At 39.0% G+C, this 12012-nt stretch overlaps 2 protein-coding genes across 2 annotated transcripts in view; one reads left to right on the top strand and one right to left on the bottom strand.

Annotated features, from left to right (window-relative positions):
* The first annotated feature begins 386 nt into the window (after nucleotides 1-386).
* mchr1b (melanin-concentrating hormone receptor 1b) lies at nucleotides 387-2264 on the top strand. The gene is made up of 2 exons (XM_085785449.1): nucleotides 387-763; nucleotides 1054-2264. The coding sequence occupies exons 1-2, from the start codon at nucleotides 700-702 to the stop codon at nucleotides 2082-2084; spliced, it is 1095 nt and encodes a 364-aa protein (XP_085641575.1). The 5' UTR covers nucleotides 387-699; the 3' UTR covers nucleotides 2085-2264.
* Nucleotides 2265-10511: 8247 nt separating this feature from the next.
* The window catches only part of usp43b (ubiquitin specific peptidase 43b), a 76497-nt gene continuing 74996 nt past the window's right edge, over nucleotides 10512-12012 (bottom strand). Inside the window, exon 16 of the mRNA XM_085785005.1 lies at nucleotides 10512-11651. Coding sequence (XP_085641131.1) covers nucleotides 11641-11651 — 11 coding nt within the window. The 3' untranslated portion in view covers nucleotides 10512-11640. The remainder of the gene's footprint in view (nucleotides 11652-12012) is intronic.

Here is a 12012-nt window from a genome sequence, read left to right as displayed (position 1 = left end):
ACACTATTTGACAAAATGTTTTTAGACATTCGGTCGTCTTTCGTTGTTTTCATTTTTTGGACATCTGCTTTTGATTGTGACTTGTCCATCTGTGACAACAGAAGTGTGTTAATACCTTGACAACACTGACACCTAGTGGCCGTATCGATCCCTACCATCACAGTCTCTGACACTTCGTAAAAGAGATGGCTCGCTGTTCTCTGCAAGCGAAATCGCCATGACGGGGGGGTCACACACTAATAAATCCATATATATTATAATATATATGGATTATATAAAATATATTTTTAAATTTAGCTGGGCAGTAGAGGAGAAACGGGCAATATGGGCAATAAGATAAGAGCAGCTCTGTGATCAGAGATGCTGAGGTTAGACGAGACATGAGAGAAAACTTCACCACCCCTCTCTCTCTTCCTCTACTCACTCACTCACCGGCAGCTCAGAGCTTCAGCCTGCATCGTCTCTCTGGGCTGAAACACCATGAGAAAGTATAAACACCACGGTGAGAGGACTGACCAAGTTCTTCCGTCGCTCTGTTCCCCCCTCCTCTTTTGGCGCGTTAGGTCTCGTGCAGCTGAGTAGCATAATCCATGCCATCAAATTAGTTTTTCAGTTAACTTAAGTGAAGCTATATTTGAATCATTCTGTTTTTGTGCTGTTCTCGTATCTAAACAGGCTATTTTAAGTTTTATTATTGGGATGGACTTTGCCTACATATCGAATTCATCTTTTTCATCCATCAGTCTCGAGAATCCAGAAGAAGGTATGTTGTTTATTCATTCTTCCTTTTTTTTTTTTTAGAATAAGGAGACTATTAGAATTTCACTCATTAGAGGATGTTTGTGTTATAACATATCTATTTAAAACATATCTATCTATAGGTGTTTAGTTTCTATTATTAGCCTATTATTTTGTTCATATTTGATATTAGGGAGTGATTATTGTGAACTTCATGGCTCAGATATTAATAATACAAGGGATATTAATTGGAAAATAAAACAAAAACAAATCAGTGAATCAATAAGTGACTGATGGGGAGCATTCTCTTTGCAGATCATAAGCAGTACAGCAATGTGCTCATGCCCAGCATCTTTGGTGTCATCTGTTTCTTTGGGATCCTTGGAAACAGCATAGTCATCTACACCATAGTGAAGAAGACGAAGCTCTGCTCCCAGCAGACAGTACCAGATATATTCATCTTAAGTTTGTCCATCGCAGACCTCCTCTTTCTCCTCGGCATGCCTTTTCTCATCCACCAGCTTGTGGGTAACGGCTCCTGGTGCTTTGGTGGCACCATGTGCACTGTCATCACAGCGCTCGACTCCAACAGCCAGACTGTCAGCACGTACATCCTGACTGTAATGACCCTGGATCGCTATCTGGCCACCGTGCATCCCATCCGCTTCAAACACGTTCGAACCCCCTTCATGGCCGGGGCAGCGGTGGCTCTGGTGTGGGTGTTTTCTCTGGTCTCCATCACTCCAGTCTGGATGTACACGGGACTCATGCGCCTCAAGGACGGCTCAGTGGGCTGTGCCCTGCTGCTGCCCAACCCTGCTACAGATACATACTGGTTCACTCTCTACCAGTTCTTCTTGGCCTTTGCTGTGCCTTTGGTGATCATCTGCGGGGTCTTCTTCAAGATTCTCCAAAACATGTCATCCACAGTTGCTCCACTGCCCCAGCGCAGCCAGAGGGTGCGGACGAGAAAGGTGACCTCTATGGCAGTGGCCATCTGCCTGGCCTTTTTCATCTGCTGGGCCCCCTACTACGTCCTGCAGCTGGCCCACCTGGCGGTACAGCGGCCCACATTTGCCTTCCTGTATGCCTACAACATAGCCATCAGCATGGGCTACGCCAACAGCTGCATTAACCCGTTCATCTACATCATTTTAAGTGAAACGTTCAAGAGGAAGTTCATTGTAGCCATCCGTCCGTCTCACAGGGGTTTCAGAGTGGCCCCTGCTCTGGCTGACGGCAGCGTGAGTCTGAGGATGGCAGCGGACGGCTCCAATCCGTCCCACTCGCAGTCATCAAGGGAACTGCTTCAGAACATGCTGCCTGTCACTGTGGCTGTGCACTGAGGTGGACAGTTGACCTGCAAGCCAACAAATCACCATCTGCCACTACTGAACAGAGTGTTCAGTAGATTCTGTTTCCATGAAGACAAAGATAAAGGCCATTAAAAATAGGACTCTGCTGAACTATACTATACATTTTGTGCATGGTTGTTATACAGTTTACAACATTACAAGACAAGTTCAGCATCAGTTATTGTCATATTGGTAAAAAATATGAAGAAAAGTCAGTATTCTTCCACTTTCTCATCACATTTAAGATGCAGCAAACTACAAACTGAGGCAGAACAATGAAAAGCAACAATTAAAAATGGCTGATCATTACTGTGCCTCCACATATTTTTATTTTATTTATTTATTTGAATATCTACTAGAAGTGGTTTTGGTTGTATTTCAGTCATTTCAGTACTGAGAAAAAGATGGTTCTTGTATCACATATGGCACAGTAAAGGCATACAAATGAAAAAAAAAGCACACAGGTTAATAAAGCCTTCTTCAGCCCACTGTAGTTCACTGTTTATTAGAAAAATATTTCACTATTCTGCAAACCTTAACCCTGTCCCTTATCATAACAATTACTATTATATGAAATATCATTTATAAAGCAGTTGTATATTGCAGTCTGTCACTGTTGTTGGGTTAGTACAAAAGCTGTTGTGCATTTTATTATGTCTGTTGTGCAGTTTGTCAGTGTTGTGAAACAGATTGTTCCATGAATAGCAAATACATATATGGCTGATATATTGAATCCATTTTTGACAGCATCAATTGTAGCTTGTCACATTTTAAATGTTGTTGTTTAAATGTTTTTCTATATTGTGGCAGAAAAGTGTCATGTGAGCCTTTTCCTGTGTCACTGCTTGTAGATTAAAACTCACTGTGTTGTTGAAACACACAGCATTTAGCAGTGGAGCACCATTAGAGATTGTACAAACAGTCATGTAATTATTAGACAAAGTGTGAAAGGCTCACTGGCTCCCCTCTTAGAGGACGTGCTGCTCTTCACATGCCATGTGACTGATGTGTTTAAATTACTAAGTGGGGACAGATTGCTTGCTCTCATTAGCAAAGACAGAATGTCTGTATCACCAGATGAGTGGTGTGAATCTTTCCTGTGGGAGGTGAAGGTCTACAGGTCCTGATTATGTTACACTGATAACGCTACATGTCTGATTGTATTTATTATCCAAAGTGACATTAGAGCATAATGTGTGGCCACTGTGGCTTGTGATGCTGTATGATGCACTTGTCTCTGTGTATTTTTAAGTGGTGCTTACTGTGATGTGAATACTAAGTGAGCATGGTGTATTTTTGAACTGTGAGCCAACACCAGCCGATACACTGGACTGATATGCATTAAATAAAATAAAGTGCTGATCTGGTGAAAAATATTCAGACAGTTTCTCCGATTTTCCAAAAGTTGCTTCATTCTACAACCTCGAGATGATGCGTATGAGTTTGAATATTTGGTGGTGGTCGGAGGGGCCGCTTGGCACACATTGGCAGCCAGTCTTCTGTCAGTCTGCCCCAAGGCAGCTGTGACTGCAGATGTAGCTTATCACGTCTCTGTGAATGTGGTATGAATGAATAATGGTTTGTGTAAAGTGATTTGGGTGCCATGAAATAATAATAATAATTTTTTTTTTCTTCAGCTTTTAACAGTGGAAGACTCATTGTTTGCGCAAATTCAGTCAGTCAGTAGGACTTTTTCGGTAACAAAGAAAAAGCCTGATCACGGTAACATGAATCTGTTTTTGAGTCTGTGTAACGATTTAACGCTCAAAGTCAGAAAAAACATTAGTTTTAATTGACAAATGAACAAAGTGTGCATTTTGAATTCAAACTCCAATTAACATGTTGATTTAGTTAACATGCACTCATGCGTATATAAGCTAATTAATTAATCATGAGTCTTTGCTGAACTTTGTGCTTAGCAGAAGGGTTGAGAAGAGTGTAAAACTGTGCAGACTCAGAGGACATTTATGTTTCATGTAATGGGGCAACCACATGCTGGAACGAGTATGAAACATTTTTTTTTTTCGTTAGAGAAACCATTAGTAATCATTCAATCTAATTTTTCAACTGAATAAGACTTGATGGAGTGTTACAAAGGAAGACAGGTAATTTTAGGTAGTTAGTTTCACAGGAGGTAACACTCTAAAATGAAGCCTAAAAATCATTGCAATGAGATTTTGACTCTACAGCAGCACAGTCAGAGTACAGAAGTGTGGGGGACAGCAACATACCTCGTTTTTATATTATGTTTTTGCCCTTTTGGACTCGTATTATATTGTATTTAAATTATGTATTGTATTTAAATTAGGTATTACTGTATTTAATTTATGTTTAGGTTGTTCCTTCTGCACTAGTAATGTATATTTTATTGTTTTAGACATTGTAGGATATAAATCATCTATCTATCTATCTATCTATCTATCTATCTATCTATCTATCTATCTATCTATCTATCTATCTATCTATCTATCTATCTATCTATCTATCTATCTATCTATCTATCTATCTATCTAAAATTTCTATCTATCTAAACATTGTGTGTTACATCATATGTGTGAGATATTTTCATATAATTACCAGCAATTTTTGCCGTGCGTAAAGAGCAGAGATTTACAGCTTTTAAAACCGTCTTTATGCTCTGTCTCCATCTAAAGGGAAACTGTAACTGTTGACCACTGGTCATTGTGAACCAAGGATAGCAGCGATTCATGACGTATCCTTGAGCTGGGAATCAAAGAAAACAAGACTCAGGTGAAACTGTGGATGGACAGTTCAAGGTCCTTGCAGCAAAGGCAACAAAAACTCTCTCACTGGTGCTGCAAGAAGAGAAAAGATAAGATAAAAAAAAGAAGAAGAAGAAAATGCAAAATTAACACTAAAAGACATGAATCTCTGTGAGATTAGATAAAACTCCAAAGAAGCAAAAGGAGATGACGACAGAGACACAAACTACTCCAAACAAAAATAGAAGTCTTTTTTGGTGAAAAATCAATATGGGGTAATAGCTTTCATCTGGATTCAGTTTATTAATATTTTGAATGTTCTGAGCATTCACTACATATTGACATGATTTGTCATCCATTAGCTGATGACGCAAGAGCCACTGTTTTTCATTCTCACTACTTCTCTCTACTTTTCTCTCACTACGCCTTTTTTTTCTCTCTCTCCATGATGCATAAGGATGTGATTTTCTGGGCACCATTATGTGGCTTTTTTCATTTTATCATTTTTATTACATTAGACAGTCTTCTCTTCGCTTTTAGATGCCCATAATTGCTTGTGAGAGCAGCGTGGATTCTTCAGTCTGCTGCAAACATAGAGGAATTCATTCTTTGTATCTCCACTCTTTTGCCCATGGATGCTAATTTTAGCCCATTCTATTAGAGAGAATGGCTCAGATATGTTGTCCGTTGTTCACTGTCATGCCATTACCCAACAGCCATCACTGCCAAAGCCAAAGTAGCAGAGCTATACGAGCTATATGCCATACACCTATGGAAATTAATGCAAAATCATCCACCATCCATCCACCACCTCACTCTGCTCATCAATGATAAATGGTGATAAAGCATGAGCAGCAAAAAAAAACCAAAAAAAAAAAAAACCCTCAGGACAATAAAATCCACATGAGCAAAGGCAGCAATTACTGTTATCACAATGAATAATATGGTCCAGAGGCAGGAACCAATCTCACAAGACCCCCCACAGGACTCCTGTATCACGCTCCCTATATTCAGAGCAGAGCTGTGTTTCTGTGTGGCTACCAGGAAACCGATGCCATACTGGGAACAACTAAATGGTGTGTGGATGTTAAAGAGATGAGTGAACGATGGATCAGTTTTTGGTCACGTTGACATTGATTGATGTTGACATTTAGACTATGTTACATGCTCACATGGGGCCTCATTTCATTTGGAACAGTTCCACTCCAGCCACAACCAGCCTGCCTCTGTTGAAAAACTGTGATGTTACAGTTTTTTTCAGTCGCTTTGGTGCATTTCTCACATCACTGTTAACATTTGCACAACGGTTAGTGCATTTCTCAAAACAATTGGTACAAACTGCAAAACCGAGTGGATAACCTGCAAAAGCGCGTCACTTGCTCAAAATGGATAGTTCATTCAATGAATGTCAATGAAACTGTCAGTGTCGTCAAAATGAGAAGTCCTGACATTATTGTTTATGAACAAGATAGTCAAATGGCTTTGTCATGTTTTCATTATGACAGTGCAAAAAAAGTCAGGTCTTGGTGACACTGCCTGAAAATGCTCAAGACAGCACTACACACTACTTGTACAGCCATGTGAAAACTACAGTAAATTTACACATTACTGTATTTGGAGTAACTGATACTGAATATGTATGTTTCACATTTTTACTGCACATTTTTATGCATACCCATATTAGACTATGGCGACTATCTCACTCCACTCTCAGCAAACTGGACCCACTCCACCATTCCACCATCCGTTTTGCCACTGGGGCTCCATTCACCACTCACCACTGCAACCTCTATAACCTGGTAGACTGGACTTCTCTCCACATCAGACGGCTCCATCACTGGTTTCTGCTCATCTACAAAACCATTCTTGGCATTACACCTCTCTACCTCTCTTCCCTTCTGCACCTCTCCCACCCTGCCCGCAATCTAAGGTCCAGTGCATTCATCATCAACCTCTCCATCCCCAAAGTCCGCACCGTCTTCGGACGCAGTGCCCTCCGGTTCGCTGCAGCCTTTGACTGGAACACCCTACAAAACACACTTAAACTTTCTGTCTTCACCTCTCTCTCTGTCTTCAAACAAAATCTGCTACAAATCACTGTCGACTCCTGCACTTGCTAAATAGGCCTTCTTGTCACGCCCCACTGTTTTATTGTATTGTATTGTATTGTATTGTATTTTTCTAAGTGTAATTTATATAACCTTGTTTTCACTTTTAGCACTCCCCTCCCCCTTCCCCTTAAAGAGCTTCTAGCTCTTTTCAGGCTGCACTTGAAAATAAGAATTTTGTTCTTAATTTGCTTGCCTGGATAAATAAAGGTTAAAAAAATGCTCTTTGCAATTCTAACTACTGACTACAGTCATCTATTGTAAAACAAACATAAGAAACACCCTTTGGGTAGAGCTGTGCACAACTGTAAATAATATTTGCAGTACATATTGTGACTGAACCTACAGAGTACTGTAAATCATTCCTGCACATCCAGATGTTCCTGTCTGTCTGGCCACATGTTTTCATCTACATCACTCTGTCAATTGTAACAATTGAAACGGATTAAAAATTCCCAAAGATATTGTCCTCCTCACTTTGTACCTCTCAACCGTATGTCATTGTTTGCAATCACCATTGCACAAATGGCTTCTTCTTGTTGCAGAGTAAAAAGGGGCCCTCTTCCACCTCTGTGAGGTTGTCTTGCAATCCTATGTGGTGCAGAGTAAAATTACAGTAATGTATAGTACATATACTGCATCAACTCATATTACTGTAGTGTACAATACTGTAAAAGTGCTTCCTACTTGTAAAATGCTGTAGTACAGTACCATACTGTAAATATGGCAAATCTTTACTGTAAGTAGGTTGCTGTGATACACTACAAAGTAAATCTGTACTGTAGTAAAGCTGTATGTAAAATGTAAAAAGTTCATGTCTCACTGTAAGATTAATGCATGATCAGGCATATTAAAAGAAAAAAAAAAACTTGTTTGTCTAGCTCCCAAAAAAGCAACTGGGTAAACAATCAGTAGAAATTCTCTGTCTGGGGGCTCAATCAGTGAAATAATAGCTGACATTACAGTCTTATTTAAATAACAAACTCAACCCCCCAATGTTTGGGCTGAGAGGATAATTATGAGCTTGAAGGTCTGAGTATCTTCTCCCATCTCTACAGAGGATCTCTGGAGCTCAGCCAGACCATTAGCTTCTTGGTCACATCAAACAAGGTTCCAGTGACTCAGTTTGTCCAGCAATATAGCTTTTGTTTCATACAGATCAATAACCGTTGACAGTTACCTGACATGTGTCTGGGCTGTGAGGAAGCTGAAGTTCACAGAGATCATGCAAACTACCACACACCCTTGTACTTTGTGAAAACTTGGAAAACCAACTAAATGCAGTGTATTTCCCTTTTAATAACTCACTAATGTCATGTTATCCTTAGTAATGAGATCGGTTACCTTATTAATATAAAGAGCAATTTAACATTCCTTAAAGATCACATGTCTGATACACACTAAACTGGCTACAACTTGATAGTTTATAATTTAGTCTTGTATTGTATTGTATTATATGAAATCAGGATCTGATATTTCTCCTGTGTCTTTTGTAAACTATTGATAGAAAGTTAGAGCAGAATTTGTTTGAATTTTATTTGTATACTCCTTATCTATCCACATTGCTTTCTTTATCTGTCCTGTAATCATGGTCTCCCATCCCCATATGACAAGTAAGTCATATCAATGAGATGAGCCTTTTGTTGTGTATCTCTCATTTCCTAACCGTGGACAGAGGTGTTGGTGCTGATAAAAATTAAATGGAGCTGTGACTCTATATGATGTCCCTGTATCCAGCACCTGTTGCAGAGCTTTTATTGACAACAGCTATAACTTATTTGTGAGATGAGATGAATTGCTATGGGTAGGTAGGAGCTAGGAGTCTCAACTGTGAACATGAACATGAGTGCTCCTTTGCCATTGACAGTGGATGTCTCACTTTAACACTTGCACTTTAACAAACTCTGAAGTCTCTCAGTCATCTGGCCTTTCTTTGTTGCTCAGGGAAACCAGCCTTTATCAGAACTCTGAAAAAGGCGTCCGACTCAATACGAGGAAATGCGCTGCCTTGAATTGAAAATTGAAAATGAGTGAGATAAGGATGATGAAACACTCACGCTGAGGTACTGTAAAACAGTCAATTCCACTGGATTCATTTGTGAGAAATGCTGTGTTTTATTTGCGATCCATAACACTTGCAGTACATTAAGCAGACATTATAGACAGTCCAGTACAGGGACTTATATGTGTTTTGTGTCCAATTCAACGCCACTAACTGTATGTATTCATCTGATACAGTAGCCTGAAACATACAGGTTTAATCTGGTACTTAAATACATAATTACACATCAGGTACAAAATGTAGAGTTTTAAAAAAGTTAATAATAAAATATAATCTAGCCACATTTCCCAAGTAATGTCTCAGAAACATCCTTCACTTACTCTTATTTCATTTTGGTAGAGTGTAGTTAAACAGTAATGTTAAATGACACAACATGAAATGTGAATACAGTTACAGTGCAGGCAACCAATCTGACCTCTCACCATTCCCTAATAATCCCCAGTGACAATGTTACAAATAATAAGATAACACAAAATTGAAATCAGACACACAGTGTAAGTGAAGGATTATGAACCTTGTTCCCTTGGAGTTTTTCCTCCTTCTCCAGCAGAAAAAAAGCAGATGTGGTGCAGATACAGAAACAATGGTTATGACTGATGACTGTGCATTAAATATATATATATCCTCCCTCTGTTTATGATGTGTGTGGTTACTTTATTACAATGTATATGAATGTGATAACCATTATCACCATCTCCCATCCCTGTGGCTGCAGAGAAATAATAACTGTATGTGAGCATGTGTGTGTGTGTGTAGGGTATTAATCCTTTTGTTCAATCTCAAAAGGAAAAACAAGTTTCAAATTAAGTTTTCTTCTATATGTGGTCCTGTTAATGTTGGTATTTTATCAGTGAGAATTCACATCCTGGTCAATCAAAGACGTGATGCTGAGCTGAGCAGAGGTGGACACGCAGCATCCCTCTGTTAACCTCCTGCTAGGTAGGTAATGGATACATATTTTGTTGTGTTAGAGCCAGATCCCACCTCCTGTTTTCTGATGTAGCTAAAAGAATCTCTCTCCTCCACAGACCAAACCTGATCAGAAACTGAAGCGAAGGGTTATTTTTCCACCTGAACACGCAAAAACAGAAAACAAACTAATCAAGCTCGGCCTTTGAGTTTGGGGACTCCCCCTCGGTTATTTCATCTTGTGAACATCCACAAAGCCTCACAGTTTATTTATCTGTTGGTGACAGATTTATTATCCTTTCAGCCTGAGACACACAAAACATCTCCCAAAAACTGGGGAGTAGTTTGTTTAGTATTACTAATAAAAACAAGATTTCCAAATGTGTATGATGATTTCTGTGAGAAACAGGTTTAGAGATAAATAAATCACAAGTTAAATACATGTCAGACTCACACACACACACACACACACACACACACACACACACACACACACACACACACACACACACACACACACACACACACACACACACACACACACACACACTCACACACACACACACACACACACACACACACACACTCACACTCACACTCACACTCACACCATATAACATTTAACATAATATTTTATATAAAGTACATCAATATGTAATAAAGCGCTTTCGCATTTATTTCGACATTGTTAAATGTGTGTGTGTAAATCGTACGACAAGTCTGAATTGGGTTATTTTTGTGTTTGGAGTTTTGAGATTCTGAACCTCAAAGTGTGGGTGAAAAACATTTAGTTTCAAGTCATTATCAAGTAGCTACTTTCAAAAATACCAAATCTGCCATCTGATAGAATAATTACAAGTCATTTCCAATCAGCCTGAATTGAGTGATATTTATTTGGTAATGTGTTTATTTGTAAAATGTCTTACATTTGTTCCTTGTGTTAAGTATCTATCTATTTGTGGATCAGGCAGTTTATTTGTGAACATGAATTACACACAGATCATCACACACACTTGTGAAGCTTATTTTTTTTGGTTGGTCATGAAATGTGTATTTTTCACCATCATCGAGATTAATGATAATGACGACTTGTTGGTAGTTTTGGTTTCAGCCTAATGCTTCAGTCGAATTGTTACCAAGTTTATAAGCTCTGGTCATGTTATGAAAACAATTCTTAAGAAAGAAAGTGCAATGGTAATATGAGAGGACGATTATCCTACAGGACAAAGCAGTGATGCCTGTTGTTATAGCAGCCAATTTACAGTGCAGGTGTTAGTACTTTTTGCAGTGTTTAAGAACAATTTCACACGTTTTAGCCCGTTATCTTGAATATGTATGAGCACACACCAGTGTATACCACTGTTTATTAGGATTTTAGTTTTTAGGTTGAGCTCCTACATTTAATAATGGGCTAAAAACATGTCAAATCACCAATTCGCCCATTGCTTTTCAAATATTGTTCATAAACTCCAAAATAAAACTATATCTTCACAGCAGACTGTTTTGCTAAACAAAACAAGGAGAACCACATAAATCACATTACAGCAGTTTATCTCCTCAGTAATTTCACCTCTGCATAGATTTAGTTTAAGACACACACAGGTAAGAACTTAGAACAGTACTATGACGGGAGGGAGAAGATACACGATGTTTCCAGCGACGACGCCTCCTGCTGGGAGCTTCTCTGTGTGCTGAGCGTAGAGATCAGAAGAGAGGTCCTAGTGTTCCCATGTCATTCTGGGCTGTCACAGAGGCACTTTCAACAGGAAACACAAAAACAAAACATCAGTCACATGGTAACCCGTCTCTGACATAATCCCTATGATTGGTATTGATGATAACAATAAAACGAACATAGGTCTATGCTTTGATGACTAAAAACTGAGGCTGTCTTTACTACTAAGTCTTCCATTTACTTTGTAAGACTGAACTGATCTATCACAGCAGGGAATCAAAGCCTGTTTATATCATCATTCATTTTCTGTTTACCGGTACAATTTTGTTGTATAAAAGCTGAAAGACACTAAATTAAAGGTTGAGCAAAAAAATCAACCCTGTGCTTTAACTTGTTTTTATATGTGACACCAGCCGAACAGAAAAAACCCCTCCACAGCTCC

This window comes from Trachurus japonicus, chromosome 8, assembly GCF_045865225.1.
Source record: "Trachurus japonicus isolate A0001 chromosome 8, Traja_1.0".
NCBI classification, from domain to species: Eukaryota; Metazoa; Chordata; class Actinopteri; order Carangiformes; family Carangidae; genus Trachurus; species Trachurus japonicus.
This window is presented reverse-complemented; position numbering and strand designations above follow the sequence as displayed.